Source organism: Apteryx mantelli, chromosome 4 (assembly GCF_036417845.1).
Source record: "Apteryx mantelli isolate bAptMan1 chromosome 4, bAptMan1.hap1, whole genome shotgun sequence".
Taxonomy (NCBI): domain Eukaryota; kingdom Metazoa; phylum Chordata; class Aves; order Apterygiformes; family Apterygidae; genus Apteryx; species Apteryx mantelli.
The window spans coordinates 82,631,136-82,650,684 of record NC_089981.1 but is presented as its reverse complement, the minus strand read 5'-3'; the positions used below and the strand labels follow the sequence as shown (position 1 = coordinate 82,650,684).

General features: G+C 42.0%; 1 protein-coding gene across 1 annotated transcript in view; it reads right to left on the bottom strand.

Annotated features, from left to right (window-relative positions):
* Window positions 1–19,549, bottom strand: part of KCNH5 (potassium voltage-gated channel subfamily H member 5) — a 161,594-nt gene that overhangs the window by 12,157 nt on the left and 129,888 nt on the right. The window contains 1 exon segment of the mRNA XM_067295644.1: window positions 16,580–16,776. Within this exon segment, the coding sequence (XP_067151745.1) occupies window positions 16,580–16,776 (197 nt within the window).

Below are 19,549 nucleotides of genomic sequence, written 5' to 3'. Positions count from 1 at the left end.
CACTTCAGAGCATAAACAGGGAAAGATAGTTCAAAGCCTCCAGATGACAGCGGACTGGTTTCAGCTTGGGGCAGGCTGCAGAAATGGTGCTCTCTGTGACAGGGAAAAGTGCCAAAAGACTTTTCAAGCTGCTCTTTAGCCTGATGTATCTTGGAACAGTAAATCAATCTTCAATAATAATATGCAGCACTAATCTAGCACGCTTCTTTCCCCATATTGCAATGCTTTGGAGAAAGCCGGATTCACACTACTGCCTCTTTTGCCAGATGTCAACACCAGGGTGTAGAGAGGTCGTATTATTTGGCCAGGGTCTTCGAGATGCTTAGTGGAAAAGCTAGGGATGGAACTAAGGTTTCCAGGCTCCCAGCCCAGAGCCCCCACAGCAGCAAAAGCCATACTGCAGAAAGATTAAATACATTAATATAAAGGTATATAATAAATAAAAAAGTTATATTAATATAATGATGGGCTTTCTTTTCACTGCTGCTCAGTCTGGGATGTATACTGGGACTGGAAGTGTAGTGAGATTTCAAATAGCTCAAAGCTGGAGGGTTCAAGTGTAATTACAGTTAATTGCTGAAATTAAATCTGGTCCAGGACAACTTTACTACTGTAGAGGTTTGCGTTTGGTGGTCACGGTAGAGGGGGCAGCATCATCTCTGATTCTTAGTGAAATTTTTCAGAAGGCCTTGGCTTTATTCCAATGAAAAATGTCACAATATCTTCACTGGTTAGCCATACTTGTGACAGACCCAGCATTCCTGCATATTCCTAGCATAATGCTGCATAAAATCTGGACCCAGAGGATGTGCAGAAATCTTCTTTTGTTCTTTGCATTTGTGCCTCTTATTGGTTTCTATCTGAAGACCAAATGGTGTCAGTGAATGCCTGACAGAGACTCTTAATTACAAACTAATACACAAGCAAAAGAATTTCAAATTGTTGCCCAAATGAACTATTCTCTCTCCTCTACTTTAAGCAGAAATTTAAATTAATTGGAATCATTATGACTTTTTTCCTTAAAAATTACTGTACCAGACTATAAAGCACCTGAAATTTAATCTGAAATCTTCAGTTCTGAAAAAGGGCTTTGCAACTGAAAGCTTGCTGATTTTTTTTCCAGCTATATCAACAGTCTGACAAAAGCTACTACCTCTCCCTATAAGCCTGGCTTCTGACATTGAAGACATTCTGATTTGCTTTAAGAAGCTTCAGTTTTTATGGAATGTGCTATGAGTTTGTTCACTTAGTCATTTTCAAGGTTTCATTAATTTATTGAAAAGCTTTTATAACAGGAGCTTAAATTAAAACAACGCATTTCCCATGCCATGCAATGTAGAACATAATCAGCTTTGTTTGGAAATGATGAGTCAGAAATAAAGAAATTATTTTTAAGGGCAGTACATATGAACAATAGACCCAAATGAAAGGGACAATGTACATCGAATCTGCCTTTGCTGTGATCCAAGGCACCAAAACTTGTTCTGTCTTTCCACATTATGAAACAGAGGTCAAACTTGTGCTGCTTTGTCAGTAAGACATTCCCAATCTGAACCCACAGCAGGTCCCACAGCAGCGACTAGCCTGGCGGGAAGAGTCCCCAACTACAGAAGGAAATTCAAGCTAATTCAAGACCATGGCAGTATTCTTGAGCAGAGCAGATTTAGGGATCCAGGCCAAGGACCTGATCTTTTAAATGCTCATGGGTTTGAAAGTGAGGGCATGTGTATGCCACACCATGGAGCAGGGCACAAAGATCCCTGCCGTAGTATAGTGGTGTGCCCTGGCAGAAGGGCAGAATTAATTAGCCTCAGTACAGACCTGCACTAATTTGGCTGTGCTGCTTTTCAGGTCCCATGCTCATATGGTTGCGTGGTTCTGCTTTCAGCCATATAGATGTGCCCGAGATACTTCAGAGTTACTTCTCTTCCTTCTCGACCCATAAATACAGACTATGTACATATCAGAGAAGACAGAACTTTTCTGGACCAAATCCACCTTTCAGGTACTGGAAGATAAGTGCTGCCAGTGCTCCCTCCCTTTCTACAGATCTTTTGGATGAAGCCCAAGCTTAAACTACCACTGGGCATATCATCGTGCCTACCTTTCCCATGAGACATCCTGCAATCAAAGTCAAAGGAACTCTGTGAGGGAGAATGAGTTGGGGTAATTCAGCAATTCACTTCTCAGCTTCTCAATTTAGAAATGAAAGAAAAAAATCCACTGGCAGTGTGACTTTATACTTCTTTTAAACTGAAATCAAGACCCAGCAAAGATGAACACCTCTAGCAGATCACTCATTGACTGAAAGACACGGTCAGCCCACTGCCTAATAGACACAAAATAACTCAATTAAGCCATTAGCAAATCCCAGTTTAACAGGAAAAAAGACTGAAAGGTTATTTAAACTTTTAATATCTACCTCATTTAGATATAAAAAGCTCTGTGAAATAACCTTAACAAGTATCCCTGGAATTCTTCAAGGGAAACATTTTGCCCAGCAGGGGCTAAATTTTTCCCTACTGAGAGCTCTCAGTTGGCAGCTTGAGAGTAAGGAATACTGGTTGTTGAAACATTGCCTTTAATTGCCTTTATTTGCCTGTAATTGCCTTTAATATGATTACAGTCACTACTGCAGGGGGGGGAAATCCCCTAGGGAGAGAAAAAGACCCAAGATATAAGTAAGCAAACATTGAGGAGTATCCAGTCAAGAAAAAATATTCTATAAAAAGGACATGCAATCTCCACCTAAAGATAAAGCCTCCCTTCAACCAGAAGTGGCTGGTGTAGAGCTGCTACTGTGTATTGTAGCTCAGAGACTGGAAGAAATGCAGTTTTTCAGAGGCATCAGTAATTGTCAGCTGAACAGGAGCGTTCGATTTATGACATAAACAAATGAAAACTTTTTAAAGAGCAAAGAGTCTATTTCAGTGATTTTGGTAATGTCTCCTGAATCAGCATCAGTGAACAGCTCGTCCTTTCTGGGGTGGAAACTGCAAGGGAAAGGATGCAAAGACTCAGTTCACTCACTATCCTTTGACCAAAACTGCCCATACTCAGAAGAGCCTGGAGAAGAAGAGTTATCCACCAACTAGACAGCTACTTGTGACAGCAAGGAAATACCACAAGGGCCATGAAAAATTTAAATGGAGAAGTCCACTGTCCCCTGAAGCTCACTTTCTGAAGAAATTAAGCTGTTGTTAATGACAGCTGTATCAGAGCTTCTCTAGGGCAAGGTCGGTGGGCAGCCTACGTGATGAAGACCCATGGACAATTGGGTGCTCTGACCCTCCCCAAAGGGACTGTTACATGTTTTTTCTAACCTGAGAAGATGTGACTGAAGAACTCAGCAAGTGGGTGACTCCACAGACTTTTGTATTTATTTATGAAGGGTATCAGCAAGAGGAAGAGACAGCACAAAAGGGTTAACCAGTGGGGATGTGGGAATGGGATAAACAGATGGTGTGGTGAAGAGCCATTTTCTTCCCATTTACGTGCTGTCTGCATTAAATCAGTCCCTGGGCTTCCATGCCAATAAACTAAGGCTCTGTTGGGGAGGATTTTAGTGATTTGGCTATATCCTAGTTGCAGGTATCATTCTACTGTGTGCTGGCATTTTGCCTAGTCTCAGGGAAAATGGGCCTTCATATTTCTCTACATGATTCTTGGTGATCTTCCCTTATACCTATATTGCAGTGATTGCCATTTCTCTAGATGTGGATCTCTGTAAAGCTCATCAGCCCTGTTTTATGTTCCTATCCATGCATTTAGGCACTAACACAGGATGATCCTCAGGGGCTGAGCCTGCTGTTTTTGCAGCCTTAGCTTATCTCATTGCTCCAGACCCAAACAAATTAGTTTGTGATCCTCAGTATTGTATACTTTGGCAAGTCTGGCTTTAAAAGTGATCAGAAATGACCTCCTGATGTAAAATTGGAGCCAGTCCAGCTGATTTGTCCCCTCTCTTTGTCTGGTGCTAGTAAGAAAACACCGTCCCTGCAAACTTAACAGGTCTTTGCAATCTATAAAATTGATGATTTGGTAGTTCCCCATTTGTGACTACGCTGCACCCTGTTTACACACTATTAGTATCCCTTCTACCATTCTCTGAGCACGCACAATTAACACAACACCAGCTGGTACATGATAAATGCTCTGCGAGGATGATGAGCGGCTCCAGATGGAACGAGCACAGATCTCTACCTCTGGCTCCATTACCTTCTCGTCTCAGACGCCCTATTAGCTTCCAAGTGTTCCTTTCAGCCTCTAGGAGCTTGGCTAGAGCATCCTCTCTGGTTTTCCCTGGCTTGATTTTTCACTATGCCTCAAAGTTCAGCAGAGGTTATCTGATGTCCAAAAAATCAAACTATAGGTGCTGATCCTCCCACAGTAGACAGGCATTTGTTTAGCAACTTTCTCCCAGAAATGTCTTGCCCTAGGCCTCGAAGGAGGCTGACCTTCCACAGTGTAGTGCAGCACCTGCCTTAGATGCTGGAGGATTATCTACAGATATGCAGCTGTGCCAGATGTTCCACCCATGGGGCAGGGTTGAGAAGGATCCATGGGACAAGAGTATCTGTCTATAAGAAGCCTAGTAAGGTTAAAGAAGGCTCTTGTGGATTCTGCAAGGTCAATCTCTGTTCCAGCAGAGTCTTTATCTGCTCTGTTAGCAGCTATCTGACATGCTGGACTGAATTCGGGTACAGTTGGTCTGGGAGGAAGTTCTTCATGGAACACATTATTCATGGATCACAAGGCAAAGAGTGCCTTCATTCAAACTTTTTGACAAATGCTTTAAATTAGGACTGATGTGGATCAGCCTGGTGTCTGTTTGGTATATCCATGTATGGCTGTATTTTGCTTGTAAATTATTATTTATATACTTTTGTAGAACATCTTGAGGTTATTGGCGTAAGTCCTTTCATAAATGTGGACAATTGATAACACATGGAAAACATGCATGTTTCAGTTCATCCCTTTACTTTTCTACTGTAGCCTTCTTTGGCAGGAGGGCTAATATAGCCTGAGGAGGAGGAGGCTAGGAGAAGCATGGTGGTCATTCACAATTGAGCTGCTTTGAACTACCAGCAACTGTCTACTTAAAAATGGACTTGCCTTAGTCACATAATGGAGATGAACATTCATTATAATGGCAGAAAGTCAAGGAAGGCAGAATAGGTGGAAACAGGGAGCTAGACCTAGAAATAAAGTGCTGAGGTGTCAGGATGCTCTGATAAGATACTCTGCTGCCCAGGTCAGGGACACAGAGAAGGAAACCCGGACATGTGCGCCCTGAGGGACAAGCAATGAAAAGCAAAACTAATCTTAATGAAAATGCTGCATTTCAACTGACTAGGAGAAATAACTTGCTTAGAAATGGCTGTTCTCTGCCACTGTCTGAACATCTGCTGGTTGCTGAGCTCCCCATCTTCATGATTTGTAAGGGAGAGCAAAGCATTTCGGACTCTCAGAAAAAGGCAACAGTTGTTCTTGTGCAAACAGAAGTGTTCTCCATAATAAAAAAGCAGAGGACACAGACTGTATCGAAAAGGGGTATGTTCTCAGAGTGAGCTGAGAGGTAAAACTTCCCCTAGCCCTGGATATATAGTGACTGATGGAAATATTTAGATAAGAAGCATTATACAAAATCTTTTTGGCAGCTGAGACATCATCTATGAAGTACCAATAAAATAATCTAACTTTCAGCTAAAAGTCCAAGGGGAGGCTCCAAAGTTCAAAAGGTCACTGACAGTTTAACGAAGTTAAGAGAATCAGAGACTCTTTTAGAACTGCTTACACTATGCTCTTTTTTTTTAAAGTAACTTACATCTGAAAACCATATTCTGTTTTTGTTATCTTTAGGAAGGGAAGTAAATTACAACTAAGGGCTGTGGAGACTGAGAAGTAAAAAGATGAGGAAAAGACAGGGATTAATAATAAATATTCTTTCCTAAATTCACTAAAGATTTTTGCCTTCAGCATGTTGCTCAGAAATGTAATAATAGGGGCCTCAGATTATTTGGGGTGCTTCCCAGAATCCCCCTCTTCCGCCTGACAGCTATTCCCACCTCTGGTATATATGTAAATCAGCTACTCCAAAAATTGCTCTTCCAGACTTTCATTTCATGGGACCTAAACTGAGGCAGCTTGCTAATCACAGCAACTGGCTGACAATTAAAAAAGGCACAGTCAATCAGCTATCATTAAGTTGGAAGTGACAGGCTGGGTTTTATTTTTAACCAAAACTAGTGGGATTCATACTAACTTCTCCACAAAGTTTCTTTTGCCCTTTGTGTACAATTTAACACTTTCCCACATGCACAATTTCTTTGCTGAAGAATGCAGCCTAAAAATAGCATGCAATGTAAGGTAATTTTTTTAGGATTCATACTACTGCAACAATTATCCCATGCTGATCCAGCAAGTTTGGGTATTACTGCACCTGTGAAGCGTGTGCTGCAGAACAGTAGATGGATGGATTTATACTTGCACAGAAAAGAAAGACATTATGCAGGTAGTTTTATTTAGCATTTTATGGGTTTATAGTATGTAGCTGCTGAGGAGCCTTTCTGTGCAAGCCAAGCAAAATAACTGTTTGGAAAGGAAGTGCAAGGATGAAATCAGAGCCCTCTCCAGACTAAAACAGCTAGAAAACTATTACTGATAAACGACACTGCACAAAACTGATCCCATTTTGGGCAGAGCCAGAAAGCTCCCACTTGGGTGAATGCTAAAGCTCTGACTGCTCCTTGTGAAGCCTATGAGAATTCATTTAGATGATCCCAGTGAGCTGGCAAGGGTTCCCTTCCCCAGTCATGATTCAGGGTACGTTCCAGCTGGCACTCCCAGTCTTGCAGAAGTAAGGCTTGGAGGAGTGAGAAGTCAGGTGTAGACACTCATTTTTATACCTGAAAGTTATGCTGAGTTACTAAAATGTCTGGAGTTTGGCTCCAAGAATCAATGACAGGAAGCAACCAGAGAACTTGGAATTGATCATCTCAGCTTTGCAACATTTCCCTCTTTTTCTGCGGTTACTGTGTTGGAAAAGTTGTAGATCTACCTGGTAATTAGGCTCAACAGTACATGCAAGAAAAAATCTATTGCTCTGGGCTAAATGTTTGGAGGGGTGTTTGCCCTCTGGACACTTTCTGTGCAAATCCTACCTGTTAGGATGCCTGTGGCCTTGTAGTTAGTAGGAGCTTTACTCAAGCAGAGGTGGGCCACAACCAGAGAACCACCTGCAGCAGTGGCAGCTCCTGGGACCCATTAAGGACATCACAAAACAAGCTGGCTACTGTCAGCGGTAATACAAATACATTTGTAATACTCTCAGCATCCTCTTGACACCCTGGGCATGGCAGAGAGGTGGAGGCCATGGGAGGGAGCTTTAGTGAGTCCTGTTTTCATAGACCAACCGTGCAGCTCTTCAGCAACCTCAGCTTACAGCACCTGGATGAGACGCCAGGCTCTGAAAACCCCTTTTGGACAGTTTTGACAAGGTGGCTAACTTGCACGTTTCCAGACTCACTGACTGATGGGTGCTTAGGAGCATATTTAGAGGGAGGACGTGAAGGTAAAGGGACTGTAGCTCATTCCTACCTCCTACCCGGCAGTAGTAATGCCCAGAACACCATTCCTCTCGCTAGAAGTGATTAGCTGTCTAGGCCACTTCTGCAGGCAATAGAGAGAGAGGCAACTCGGAAATCAACGCATTCCACCAATCTTACACCCCATCTTAAAGAAGGCCCTGTCACCATCTCAAGTCCCTCTCGAGGGGCAGGCTGCAGCGTGAGCACAACCTGCACCAGACACCAGAGCATCCACACGGCAGAGCGCTGCGGGAGGTGCCCCAGCCGCAGGAGAGGCTGTGACTGGGACTCGCAGCTTACGAGGCACCGGAGGAGCCACACGCTATGGGAAATTCAGCTTCTTTAGGACAGTTGCTCAAGAGATGGCCTGTCGGAGAGCTAAGCCTGCCAGAAGTAACAAGCCACAAGAAAGCCTCAGGGCGCTCCAGCGGTGGTGATCAGCTCTGCTGCTGGCTGAGCTGCCGGTGCCAGTGTTCATCATAACTTCAAAACACGGTGCTACCCATAATGAGAATGACTGTCGACTGACAGTCAAAAATGAAATGGCAATGTTGCTTCCCGTAGCACCATGCATTCTCTCTCCCCTTCTTTAGCAGTTGGAAGAATAAAAGCATCAGTTTTGCGGGGAGGTGAACACAAAATATATTTTTTAATATTTACAAGATTAAAAACATTAAACCTTTGATTTTTTTTCAAGCAAAATTCAAGTCATGTGCAAGAAACACTGCCCTGAATCAATATTAACAGACAGCCTGTAGAAGGCTTTTCTGAGTGAACTAAAAAGACTCTCTTAATTATGACAAAAATAATAATATTAGAAAATAATAAAATAATATTAATAAATAATATTAATTCACAAAGAGCACATCAGCAAATCATCCTCAATCTGGATCTTCCCTCTAACACAGCTTTGGTTTTTGCTTTGTTTTTCTGTGGGTGCAGCCCATCTCTGATGTTTCCTGATTAATGCCTTGTCCACACACAAATAAATCACTCAGTTTACATTTCCCTGGCTAGCTGAAGAAGAGATACCTGTACCTTTAGCTGGAGTAAACCAGCAGAGCTTCTTTTGTAACAGCTGCTGATCAGAGTCTCTGTGTGCAGAAAACAGCACACATGATGTTTTTCTGCAGCTATATCATACTGTTCAAAGATCCTTGAATGGCAAGTATGCTAAATTGCCTTGCATTTCTCAGCAAAAACCAACAGTAAAATAATGGCCTGACAAATGAGATCAAATGCCCTTTTGATTTAGATTTAGACAGAAGCTATGTGTCCATGATAAGTCTACTCTTGTAACGCCAAAGGATTATAAGGATTGGGCTCAGCGCTACTCTTAACAGAGTTGGTGGTGTTCTGCCTCTCACTCTTAAAGAAGCAGGATCAGGATCTCAGGGGAAGGTATTTAACTTAGAGACTATATTCAAAATAGAATAGGAGTCTGCTGGTACCCTGCAGGATTAACGTGGCTCTGAAACACTACTAAAGATAACAGTGCATTGGTTAATCTCTGCACCTGTCTGCAGTCTAAAGGCAAAAGATAGATCCAGACTGTGCCAGGAATCTGCACTACATGAGGTCTTCCAAAGGCCCCTGAGAATATACAGTGCCCTATTTTTCAGGTAAGTATTTATACCCTCAGTGAGGTACCCAAGTGCTTGAGGTGGCAAGGAGAGGAGAGATTTCAGGTTTATCACCCCCTCCTCCACCAGTCCCTGAACAAGGTCACAGTCAAGGGAACGTACAGGGCTTCTGGATGTAGATAAAAGCCCCCATCCTTCCGCTGTGCCTCCAGGGAGGTATTCGGAGGTACAGTTGCTCCCACACCCCCACACCCCCAGTTCCCTGATGACCTGAATGTAGCACAGAAGAGACCACTGTAAGGGAGAAGTTAAAGGGAAGTTGTAAAAAAGGGGAGGAAGAGAGGGAGGGAGTCACACAGAAAAGGGTCAGGTCACAGCCACCAAGGAAAGTGAGAAAGAAAACCTACAGACAGCTTTTGCAGCAGTTGCTCCGCTTAGAGACAGCTGTCCCATGTTGTCTTGCAGAGAGGAACAGAGGGGTGAAGTTAACGCTGCCGGAGCTTTCTCTTTGAATTTTTATGCTGCTCTTCTACCTAGCAAAGTCACGCAGCAACCTCCAAGGACTTCTTCCTTGCTTTGACTGCCTCACACTCAAATCCCTGTGCCCCAGAAGAGGAGCAAAGACACAAGGAGTTGCTCAGGGTAGCAGGAGACTAGAGGAAAGAGCTGCAGAAAAACTCTAGCCTCAGATCTGTAATCCTTACTCACATGGCAGCACATGGGCAGCACATGGGCATCAGTGGGAGTAAGCGGAGCATGGACTACGCTGGCCCTCTGGAGTAACACAGCTATGAATACACTAGGAGTTACTCCAGTCTCCATACTGGTAAATTCCTCACATGGTTTTGGCTCAGGCACTTAGCACTTTCTCAAAAAATTGCTGGGCAAAGCTTATGCACTTTGGATGAGACCACATTGTGTTAAATGTTGGAAAGTTTAATGGTATGGAAGTAGGCTCTCCTGCCTCATGCCCATTTAATACACAAGTCTAGGCACCATCAGAGATGTTACCAGATCTAAATTAGTGAAACGTTCCTTAAGGAAATAGCACAATGGAATATTAAGATATTGTGCTGCCATTTAGTCTGAGGATCCCTGAGATTACATCTGATGATCCTCCCTCTCAAAGGCTGCTCTGAAGTCAAGAGCCAAATGGCACAGAGGATCCCAGAGTAGGAATCTGAAGATAGCTGGGAATACAATGAGGCCAAACAATAAAAAACATTTTGTCTTAAGTGAAAGCTTCCTAGAACATAATGGAAGCTGTAGGGTCTGCTAAGCTGTGAACAAAATGAAACTATATTGATTTTTGAGGATATAACTTATCTGCTCTGTAATCTCGCTAAACTGTAGCTACAGCTGAACTGCAGCTATAGGACTTCATTTTCTGGGACAACACACTCATAAAAAGAAGAAAAAATCCAGACAACTAAAGACCAGAGAGAGAGAGAGAGAGAGAGAGAGAGAGAGAGGAAAGGGCAGGAGCATCCTGAGGCAAAGTAAAACTATCTTTCCTTTCTCACATGAAAATGATGACAAAAGGAATTTGATGAAATTCAAGGCAAGGTGAGTCTGTGAGCTCTACTATCTCTTTGGGCCAGGGAGCAAGAGGAGGTAAATTCCACCTTTATGCCTGACTGCTCTGACCTTATTGGAAAAAACAACAACAAAAACCCAAAACCCATGAATAAGAAACTGTTTTGCTTCTGCTAGAGTGATGGGTGAGCAGAGAGGGAGGAGGACAATGAACAGGTGAGACCTTTGGCTAACACAGCTGAGAAAGGTGTCCTTTGCCATGATCACAGGTTGAGTTGCCCCTTGCTGCCACAACGAAGCAAGAAAGACTGTAAATACCTGAACACAATGCCACAGGGAGCACAGCTAGGGGCTGTGGCTCTGTTTTGCCCTGGGGAAGTGAAGATGGGTGTCACCACGCCTGGCCAGGGAACCCTCTGTGCCCCCTTGCCCTAGAGATGTATCAGCCTGCAGATGCTTTTGGTCCCCCAAAAGATACAGGCAGAGAAACTAAACAAGTCATACACTTTCTGGGGCATTTCTATGGAACAGATAATGGCAAGAAGGGGATCTAATTAATTTCCAATAGGCTTGAGCAAGCCACTGAGGTGCAAACAAACTCTGAATTAAAAGTCATGCCAAAAGCCTGCTGACCATATATAAGCCATAATAGAAATTGATCTGCTGGATCTGCCCTTCCAGAGGCTTGATCCTGCTCTCACTGGGACCCTGGCCACTGGCTTTAACCAGCAGAGGAATAACCTGCACATCCAGAAGAGAAGTATGGAAAGTGAGAGATAGATGAGAAGGGAGTGCCAGCCTGGGAGTGGGCACAGTCCCCCTCATAGGACAGGAGTCCTGGAGCCCACCGGAGCCTCCACTGATTGATCTACATTACTGGTCACAGCAACTCCCTAAACAGCACAGTTCCCTGACTTCTCGTCATTAATAATGCTGGAGAAGCTTGTTCTGCCCAGATAGGTTTTGCCATCATCACCGTCCCAGATGGAGGAAGCTCCCAGCGAGAGTCACTATTGAGAAAAAGGGCCCCTGGAGACAGACCACTGGGAAGAGGAGGAGCCCAGCATGTCCTGCTCCACAGTGACCCCCACAGCTTGCAGAGCTACCCAAAGACCGTGCTCTGATCCTGTCCTATGCAGGCAAGTCATTCCCCAAAAGTGAACAGGACCGAGTGTGAATAACAGCCTGCAAAATGGAAACAGCTCTGACTTAAGCTGCCATAATAGTGAATGGCTTTCAGAGCTCAAAACCTGCAAAAGTCTGTGGGATCACCAGAGCACACGTAAGCACCTGGAACCAAGAACATTCAGGAGCAACGGCCAATACACAGAGCTACACTTTCTGCCCGACATTGTTTCTACATCTGGATACTTGCTAATGTAGCCTGCTTACCAGAGAGTCTTAAACATGAAAAGAAAGGGGGTCCTAAACAAACACAGGTACAATCTTCACCTTTGGGAGATGCTAACACAGAATTCAAATTAAAATAAAGCTTTTCTAAAAATTCTGTGACATAGAAATGATGTGCGATTCATTCAAGAAACAACATGTGATGCATAAAATCTCAAGCAAAAACAGAAAACCAGTTTGAAAATAAATTATTCTGATCTGAAATAGAACGAAAAACAGGACTTTTGTGTTAAGACAGTCTGACGGCCTCACCTGCTAAAAAGCCTCAGAGCTTCGCACTGTGTTGGAGGAATTACGTAACATCAGTCACTCACTATATTGTCCCTGGCCTCCAGAGCTTCTCAGAGATCAGAACCAAACTTTTCTGGATGGTATTTCATTGCTTTAAAGGCACTCGTTTCTCTTTGCACTTCCATGACTTATTCTCCAGCACATGTTCCAGGAGCAAATGTCCCAGAGATCCTATATGGACAACTGTCCTCCTCACCGGATGCTCCTGATTCATTTCTTTAGCACAGCTCATTTTGTTCATGGTAGGAAACAGCAGTATGTGACTGCAGACCTTAAAAGCTGTAGGAGAAATCTTTGCTTTACTGAGACATAGGAGAATTTTAGCATTGGTTTCAGAAGGGCCAGAATTTTACCTTTACTTTTCTTGCACATGCACAAACTCTGACAGTCTAGCAGTTATCTGAAGATGATGCATCAGCCGGTGTAAATGGAAGCAACCATGAGAACAAGAGAAAAAAGCATTACAAATATTTCAGCTGAACACTTGTTTTCTGTAGGAATGCATTAGACAACTCAGTGCAGGCTTTCCTTTCTGAATTTTGACCATCAATAAAAGGTACATTCACTCATACATGTCTGAGTCTCCTAGAAACCTGTCTCAGCTCCCTTTCTTGGGCCAAGCTCAAACTCAACCTCAAGCTTGCAGGGAGAGGCCCTCACGCTAGCTGTGCAAAATCCTGAAAGGCACTTAATGAATTAGACATTATTAATATTCCCTTCCAACACCAGAAATCAGTAATTAACTCTTTGAAGACTCATCCCAAGCACTGCTTTATAACTTTCAGTCCTCAGAGGCAGCTATGTAATCTCATTGTGATTTCAAAGAATATCTTTCCAGATTAATTATTTTCCCTATTTGGGAAAAAAGTTTAAAGTCCCGGTTCTGCCTTGGAGTGTGCATTAGTGATGTTAGATGTGCCATAAAGATTTCAGTGCATGAAACAAGATACGCTGCAATACTTTGCAATTACAGATTAAAAGTCACTTTGCCACCCTGAGCAGGAGAGACGACTGCATGTTGAAAAGCTAACAGGCACTCTCATTTTATGTGCTCATAAATGCAGCGCGATGTCTGAGCTACCTAACACACAGAAAAAGAAAACAAAAATCCAGAGGTGATAATAGCATGCTGAGCAGATGCCTTAAGTAGGTCATTCAACATGCCAGGCCTCTAAATATTATTTGGGAGTGAGAAAACATTATTCTCCCACTTCAGTGTGACTGTCTCTTTCCTGTCATGTGGAACTAACCTTTTGTGCTTAGTACTATTACTAATTTATTAGCTTTTTGACCATCTAAATTGTTATATAGTCTACAGACTACATCTTAGTGCTTGTTGAGGGAGAATGCTTTGACAGTAAAAATATGTTCGTGAGTGTATATACCCACATACATGCATGCATATTTTGAAGAGTAGACTTGATGGAAAAATCAATTCTATCTATATATTTCTGACAGTGAGAACAAACAGGCGTTTTCTTGAGTACAGAACTGCAAGGAGTGTATTGTTGTTATAATTAAATGTCAAACCTTACAAGAGATGACTAAATAGAAAAAGTGCTAAGTATATTTCCATTGAAATCAATTAACGGAAACAATGATTTTCTTTCAATTTAGATTATACAACTCTAGCCCAAACTGCTGCAGTACGGTGCCACTCTGTCAGCCCAGTCTCTCATTACTTGAACAGCGGCTTTCTGTTCGCCTGAGGAATGGTGTGTTGGATAGCGCTACATTGCCTAAGAGATGAACTCACAGTCAAACACTTCCACGCCCAACAGGGAATCACACATACTTTTGGCAGATAGGAGGTTTGATCCAATTCCCTGAACACTTTTATGCAAGAGGACTTGGGTTATGTCTCTGGTGTTGAAGGTAAGGTTATCTATTTTGTGCCTATGAACAATACATAGAATTTTTGCAAAACGGGCTCTGGTTTAGCACAAGTTACTGCAATACTAGGAATAAACCTTCTTTTCCAGAGATGACTCTTGAGTAAAACTGTAGGAGACATGATAGGTGCAGATCATCTCTTGTACCTGTATTTAAAAGTTAGCGATCAAGAACTCTCTCAAAAGTCAACAGAGAGAGGACAATTTTTCCCTTTCTAGACTAGGCACGTAAGACCGGGCAGATGATTGCCCTCTGGAGGTACCATTTTTCATGGACTATGAAGGTGACTGGTGACTGGCTTGGATGCAGTCACCCAAATTCGAGGTGAAATAAATTCCACCCTGTTTGTACCATATTGACACGATCTTTCCTTGACTGTCCATCTGCTCTCACGCTCTTACCTAATGCTAACACAAGCACCCAACAGATATGTCACTCTTCTTCTGCAAAATCCAACCTTTCTTTAGAAGTGCTGTTCAGGTCCTACTTGCTTTCAGTCGCTGTCACTGTGGGAAAATGCATGTTTCTAACACTGAGCTATGCAGCGGGTGACCTGAGCTCCCCGAGCATCACCACCAGAGTGAGCAGTGACTCCCTACGCTGGAGCCCTGAAGGGGCACCAATTTGGCTGAAACCAGGTGTGAGGGAGAGAAGAGAATCCATGAAAAACAGCCAGGAGGCTATTCCCCATATGCATCCCAGAATTGCCAGATTGAAAGCCAGCACATTGCTTTGTCAGGAAAGGATCCATGTGTGTTTTTCCTGTACACAACCTTGTCACGGCTAACAGGGGTAGAAGAGTCCCAGGAAGCTAGTTGAAGTGATAGGTTCACTGTTTTAAGAAGCAGAGAGTATATTTTGACACAGCGTACGTTGTTTTATCTTGTCCCATGAAATCACCTTCAAGAAGCCTGAGCAGAATTTTCCTCTCGGGACCTGCAGCTTGTGGCACACTGCAGGTAGGCGAGAATCGCAGTGGAGGGGGATGCTGAAGTCAAGGCTTGGAGGACATCTTATCAACAGATAACTGATAAGCTGGAAACCCCAAACCAGCCTTCAAGCCCAAAAGCCCTTTTTCAGGTCTGAAGCAGAATTAAGAAGCTTCAAGTCAGAGGTAAGCTGACAAGCTGGAACCAAACCCGATTACAGCTCAGCTCTTTCAGGCTCCCGCACAGACAGAGGGGCTCTGCAATCCTATTGCATCTGCTTTTTGCCAAGGGTGTTTCGTGCCGCATTTGGTATATTAATGAGCACAAGGAAAGCACTAAAAATTAAATCTCCTTTGAAAGAAGTATTTGGAAACTGGACTCAGAGAAATAAAATTCTGGTTGTGTTGAACTCCTGTTTCCATAGAGCCTGAAATTGTCTTGTAAAATATTGAGGTAGCCTCAATACGTTATCAAGTGAGATTCCTCAGGTACAGCTACAGAAAAAAAAATGTTTCTGAAGCTAAAGGATCTCAGTTAATGCTCAATAATCTATAAATCATTGTTATGAGATTTCTCTATGCAAATGAAATTTATATAACCCTCATCAATCTTAAAAAAAAAATCATAAAGATTAAAATTTGCAGCCGCAATGTGAATTAAAGAACCCCTTAACCTGTTTTCAAGATACGTCTTTATAGCTAATTAATTTTTAGATGAAGTGTTCTTTGAAAGGACTAATGGAGAGTGAGCATTGCTGATTGATTATAAAATGGGCAGGAGGGTTTAAAAAGTGAGCTGTGAATGTAAAATCACTACCAAGCTTTATTAACCTTGCCATATTAAAATTCTAAACTATGCAAGTGAGAGAAGCAGGTATTAAAATAATACTTTTGCTGAGTACCATTTATTTATTTAACATCAATAAATTTCTCTTAGCTGGTCTATGTCAGGCAGATCTACCAGACTGACCTCTGACTTATATTTTAGCAGGTGAGAGATTAAACCTTACCTCAGAGGAATTCAGAATTTGGATTCCATCAGACTATAAAATTTAACTTTATACATTATGCAATGGAAAAAAAAAACAGTAGCTGCAAAGAAAAGGAAAAGAAAGAGTAATTCCTACGTCATCCTGCTAGAAATGCTACCCAGAGCTGCAAATCTATGGGTAAGTTCTATTGAGCCATCATTAACAAACAGCTACAGCATTTATTGAAAGGCCAGTTAATCTGCAATGACCTGAAAACATCAAGAGAAAACTGGGGGTTGTTAAACGTTGCAAACAGTCTGCAAGAGTTTCCAATCTTTTGTTACCTAAGAAAGATGAAAACAAGACCAGTTGCCTTACCCGTTTCCTCAAATTGCAGGTGAGCGTGAGATTTCTTGAGAACGAGTTTGCGAAAGCAGTATAAAAGTCCAACACTTTAAGCAAGGCTTCTCGTTTAATAATATGTAAATCGCAGTATGTCAGAGCCCGTACATTGGCACAAGCATGGGCTAGACTAGTTTCCTTCCAGAAGATATCACCAAACACATCACCTTTACCTGAAAAACAGCAGGAAAAATGTGTTAAGGGTTAATGCTTATACAGTGTTCTTCAGCAAACAAATGAATTCTTCCCCAAATGTCTTCTGCTTCCAATTATTCTTACATCAGCTTCCAACTCTGAAAACTAATAAGGATAAAACTTTTAAAAGTACCTGAGCTACTTGAGTAGCCTTAGCAGTAGCCCCAGGCTTTTAAGATATTTATAGGTTGCTCTGTGAAGTGTCACAAGCCATAAAAGCCAGACTGTAAAGGTCTCACTGTAGCTGAAGATGCAGGTGATGGATTTTTCAAAAGCACCTGAACATAATAAGCACTAAATTAATGTTGAATTTATGTTCAGGTGACTGAACATAATTTCTATGGATCTGTCCCTAAATGACTTAGGAGCCCCAATCTCACTGTAAGTCCTTGGCATTTAGGTTCCTATATCACCACAGCTTTGCAGTGCTGACTGTAAAAGAGCTGGTTTCCAGGGCCCGAGGACCACATTTTAAAGGATGTTTAAACATTTCCACCTCGGTGAGAGCAGCAACTTTCTTCTGAAAACCCACCAAAAACCTTCCTGACACTTTAAACCTCTAAATACCTGGCTCTCAATCAAAACAGATCCAAAAGTCTAGCTCTAAATCCAAACTCATGTATTTAAGTAGAGTCTAACTCTATATTTAAACGTTTGCTGAATAAGGGTTTGACCCCTTAAACATCTGCACATGTAAAAAAAACTGCACCTATACACAGAGGCTATGTCTACCCTGGCAGACAGTGCAGCAAAACAGCGGATGCTGAGGACCTGACATTAACTCTGCACATTTGGAGGACTTAGGACTTGCTCTAGTCTGGTCCCATGGACAGGACAGCTACAAGCGACAGAAGTGCATTAGGTGCTTCTCCACATCCTCCAGTTTCGTGATGATGATGATGATGAAGGACATCAACTTCAAAAATACACTCCTGACTCAACTACAACACCAATGTAGACGCAGACACCAGATACATTTTCAGGTTTTGACCCTATGGTTGTTCTGAGAACAAGCAGCGGCGGCAGCAGAAAGACCATGTAAGGATCCAAAAGCTGCCCCTTCTTGCCAGGCTGCTTGCGGGCGATATGCTGGGCTACCACCACGACAAGCTGACACCTCAGATCCTGAAGCAGATGCCATGACACAATGGGAATTTACAAAATAAGGTTCTTTCAGATTCTAATAATATCCAAGCTCTTAATTTTAGTAGTTACTAAAAAGAAACTAAAATGAATCGAACAGTGGTGGTATCTCTATTGATTCTGGTATCTCAAGCAGTCCCCTGGTGAAGGTTAGTGATTTTATAGTCTTGGGACAGAAAAGGTAATATGTTTTAACACTTCCTTTTTTAAGAACTTGCAGCATTTCACTCAGCTCTATTTTGGGAACACAAACCAGAGTAATAATTTATCTGATCTTATTACTCTTTGTGGTCAGAAACTATTTCTGCCTTGGTATTGTATCTTGTAAAACCATCACTAACATTTCTCATGTAGAATGAAATAAAATTTGCAAGCACTTAAATTTCCTTGTTTCTATTTTCCAAGAAATAACTTAAAATCTATAGTGTAGAATCATCCCTTAGAAAGGTTATAAGTGCACTCTTATTGAATTGCTTTTAAACAATGCTACGTGTTTTGAAGTAATTAAGATTAACTGCAACACATAATACACCTGATATAATTTACAAAACAAGTTGCCTTAAAATGCTCTTCTTATCACCGAGCACTTCCTAGTAACATATCATTTCTCTAATGTACTGTTTGAAATTACCCTTTTCAGTTAATTGTCCTTGCCTATAACCACAGTTCAAAACCTGGTTTACAGACATACTCAGCAGTTACATAATTTACAGAAAATAGACCATTTCTGAAATGCACAAAATTGCTTAATGGATTTGTTCTCTGAGGTGGATGCCGGACAGCACGGAGTTCTGCTTTCAGCAGCTGCAGACTGCAGTTAAAAAGACAGAACTCAATAATAGGGGCTATTATGATTTTCCCACTGAAATGTGAGGAAAATACTTGCTTTCTTTGTAAATTTAAGGTAATATATAGCTAATCTAAGCCAAGAGGTTGAAAGCAGAGGATGCTCGCTCAGAAACCCTGTATAATGCTCTTTGTGTTACAGAATATACCAAAATCACATACAAATAAAATCACCATTCACAAACTTGAGAAGATCTTTTCATTGTCTTCGGTTCAGTGAGGTAGTAAATTATAGCGGGTTCCTCAAAAAAGGGCTGAGACATGCTAGACACCGAGTTTATTCACTTCCTCATGAGTCACCAGGCATTTGATTTGAATTGCGAATCGTTTACTTGAAGAAAGAGACAATTTAAAAGGCAAAGCAGGTATCTGTCCACTGCCAATGCTCACTGATTCTCAGAAGGTAAATAGAAGAGGGACGTTAGCTCCGACGTATTGAGGTTTATCTTCAGAAAATATAAAATCTTGGAGGTGTTCAAGACTTTCTGAATGTGCTATTTTCCCCCCCCCCACACACACACACACTTCTGAGTCTCATTTGTCTGTTATAAATACACCAAGGAATGTACTGAATGCAAACAAAACCTAACAAATCCTCTAAAACAATGTGTGTTTTCTCATAAATCCGGAGATTAATGTACTGTACTTTGGCCCTATTAACTGCAGTTCACGGCATACGGAGCAGTAATTATTCATTCAAGTTTTATTTTACACAGCACAACTAACTGAAAAAAACCCCTCTTTTATGGAATTTCAACAGAC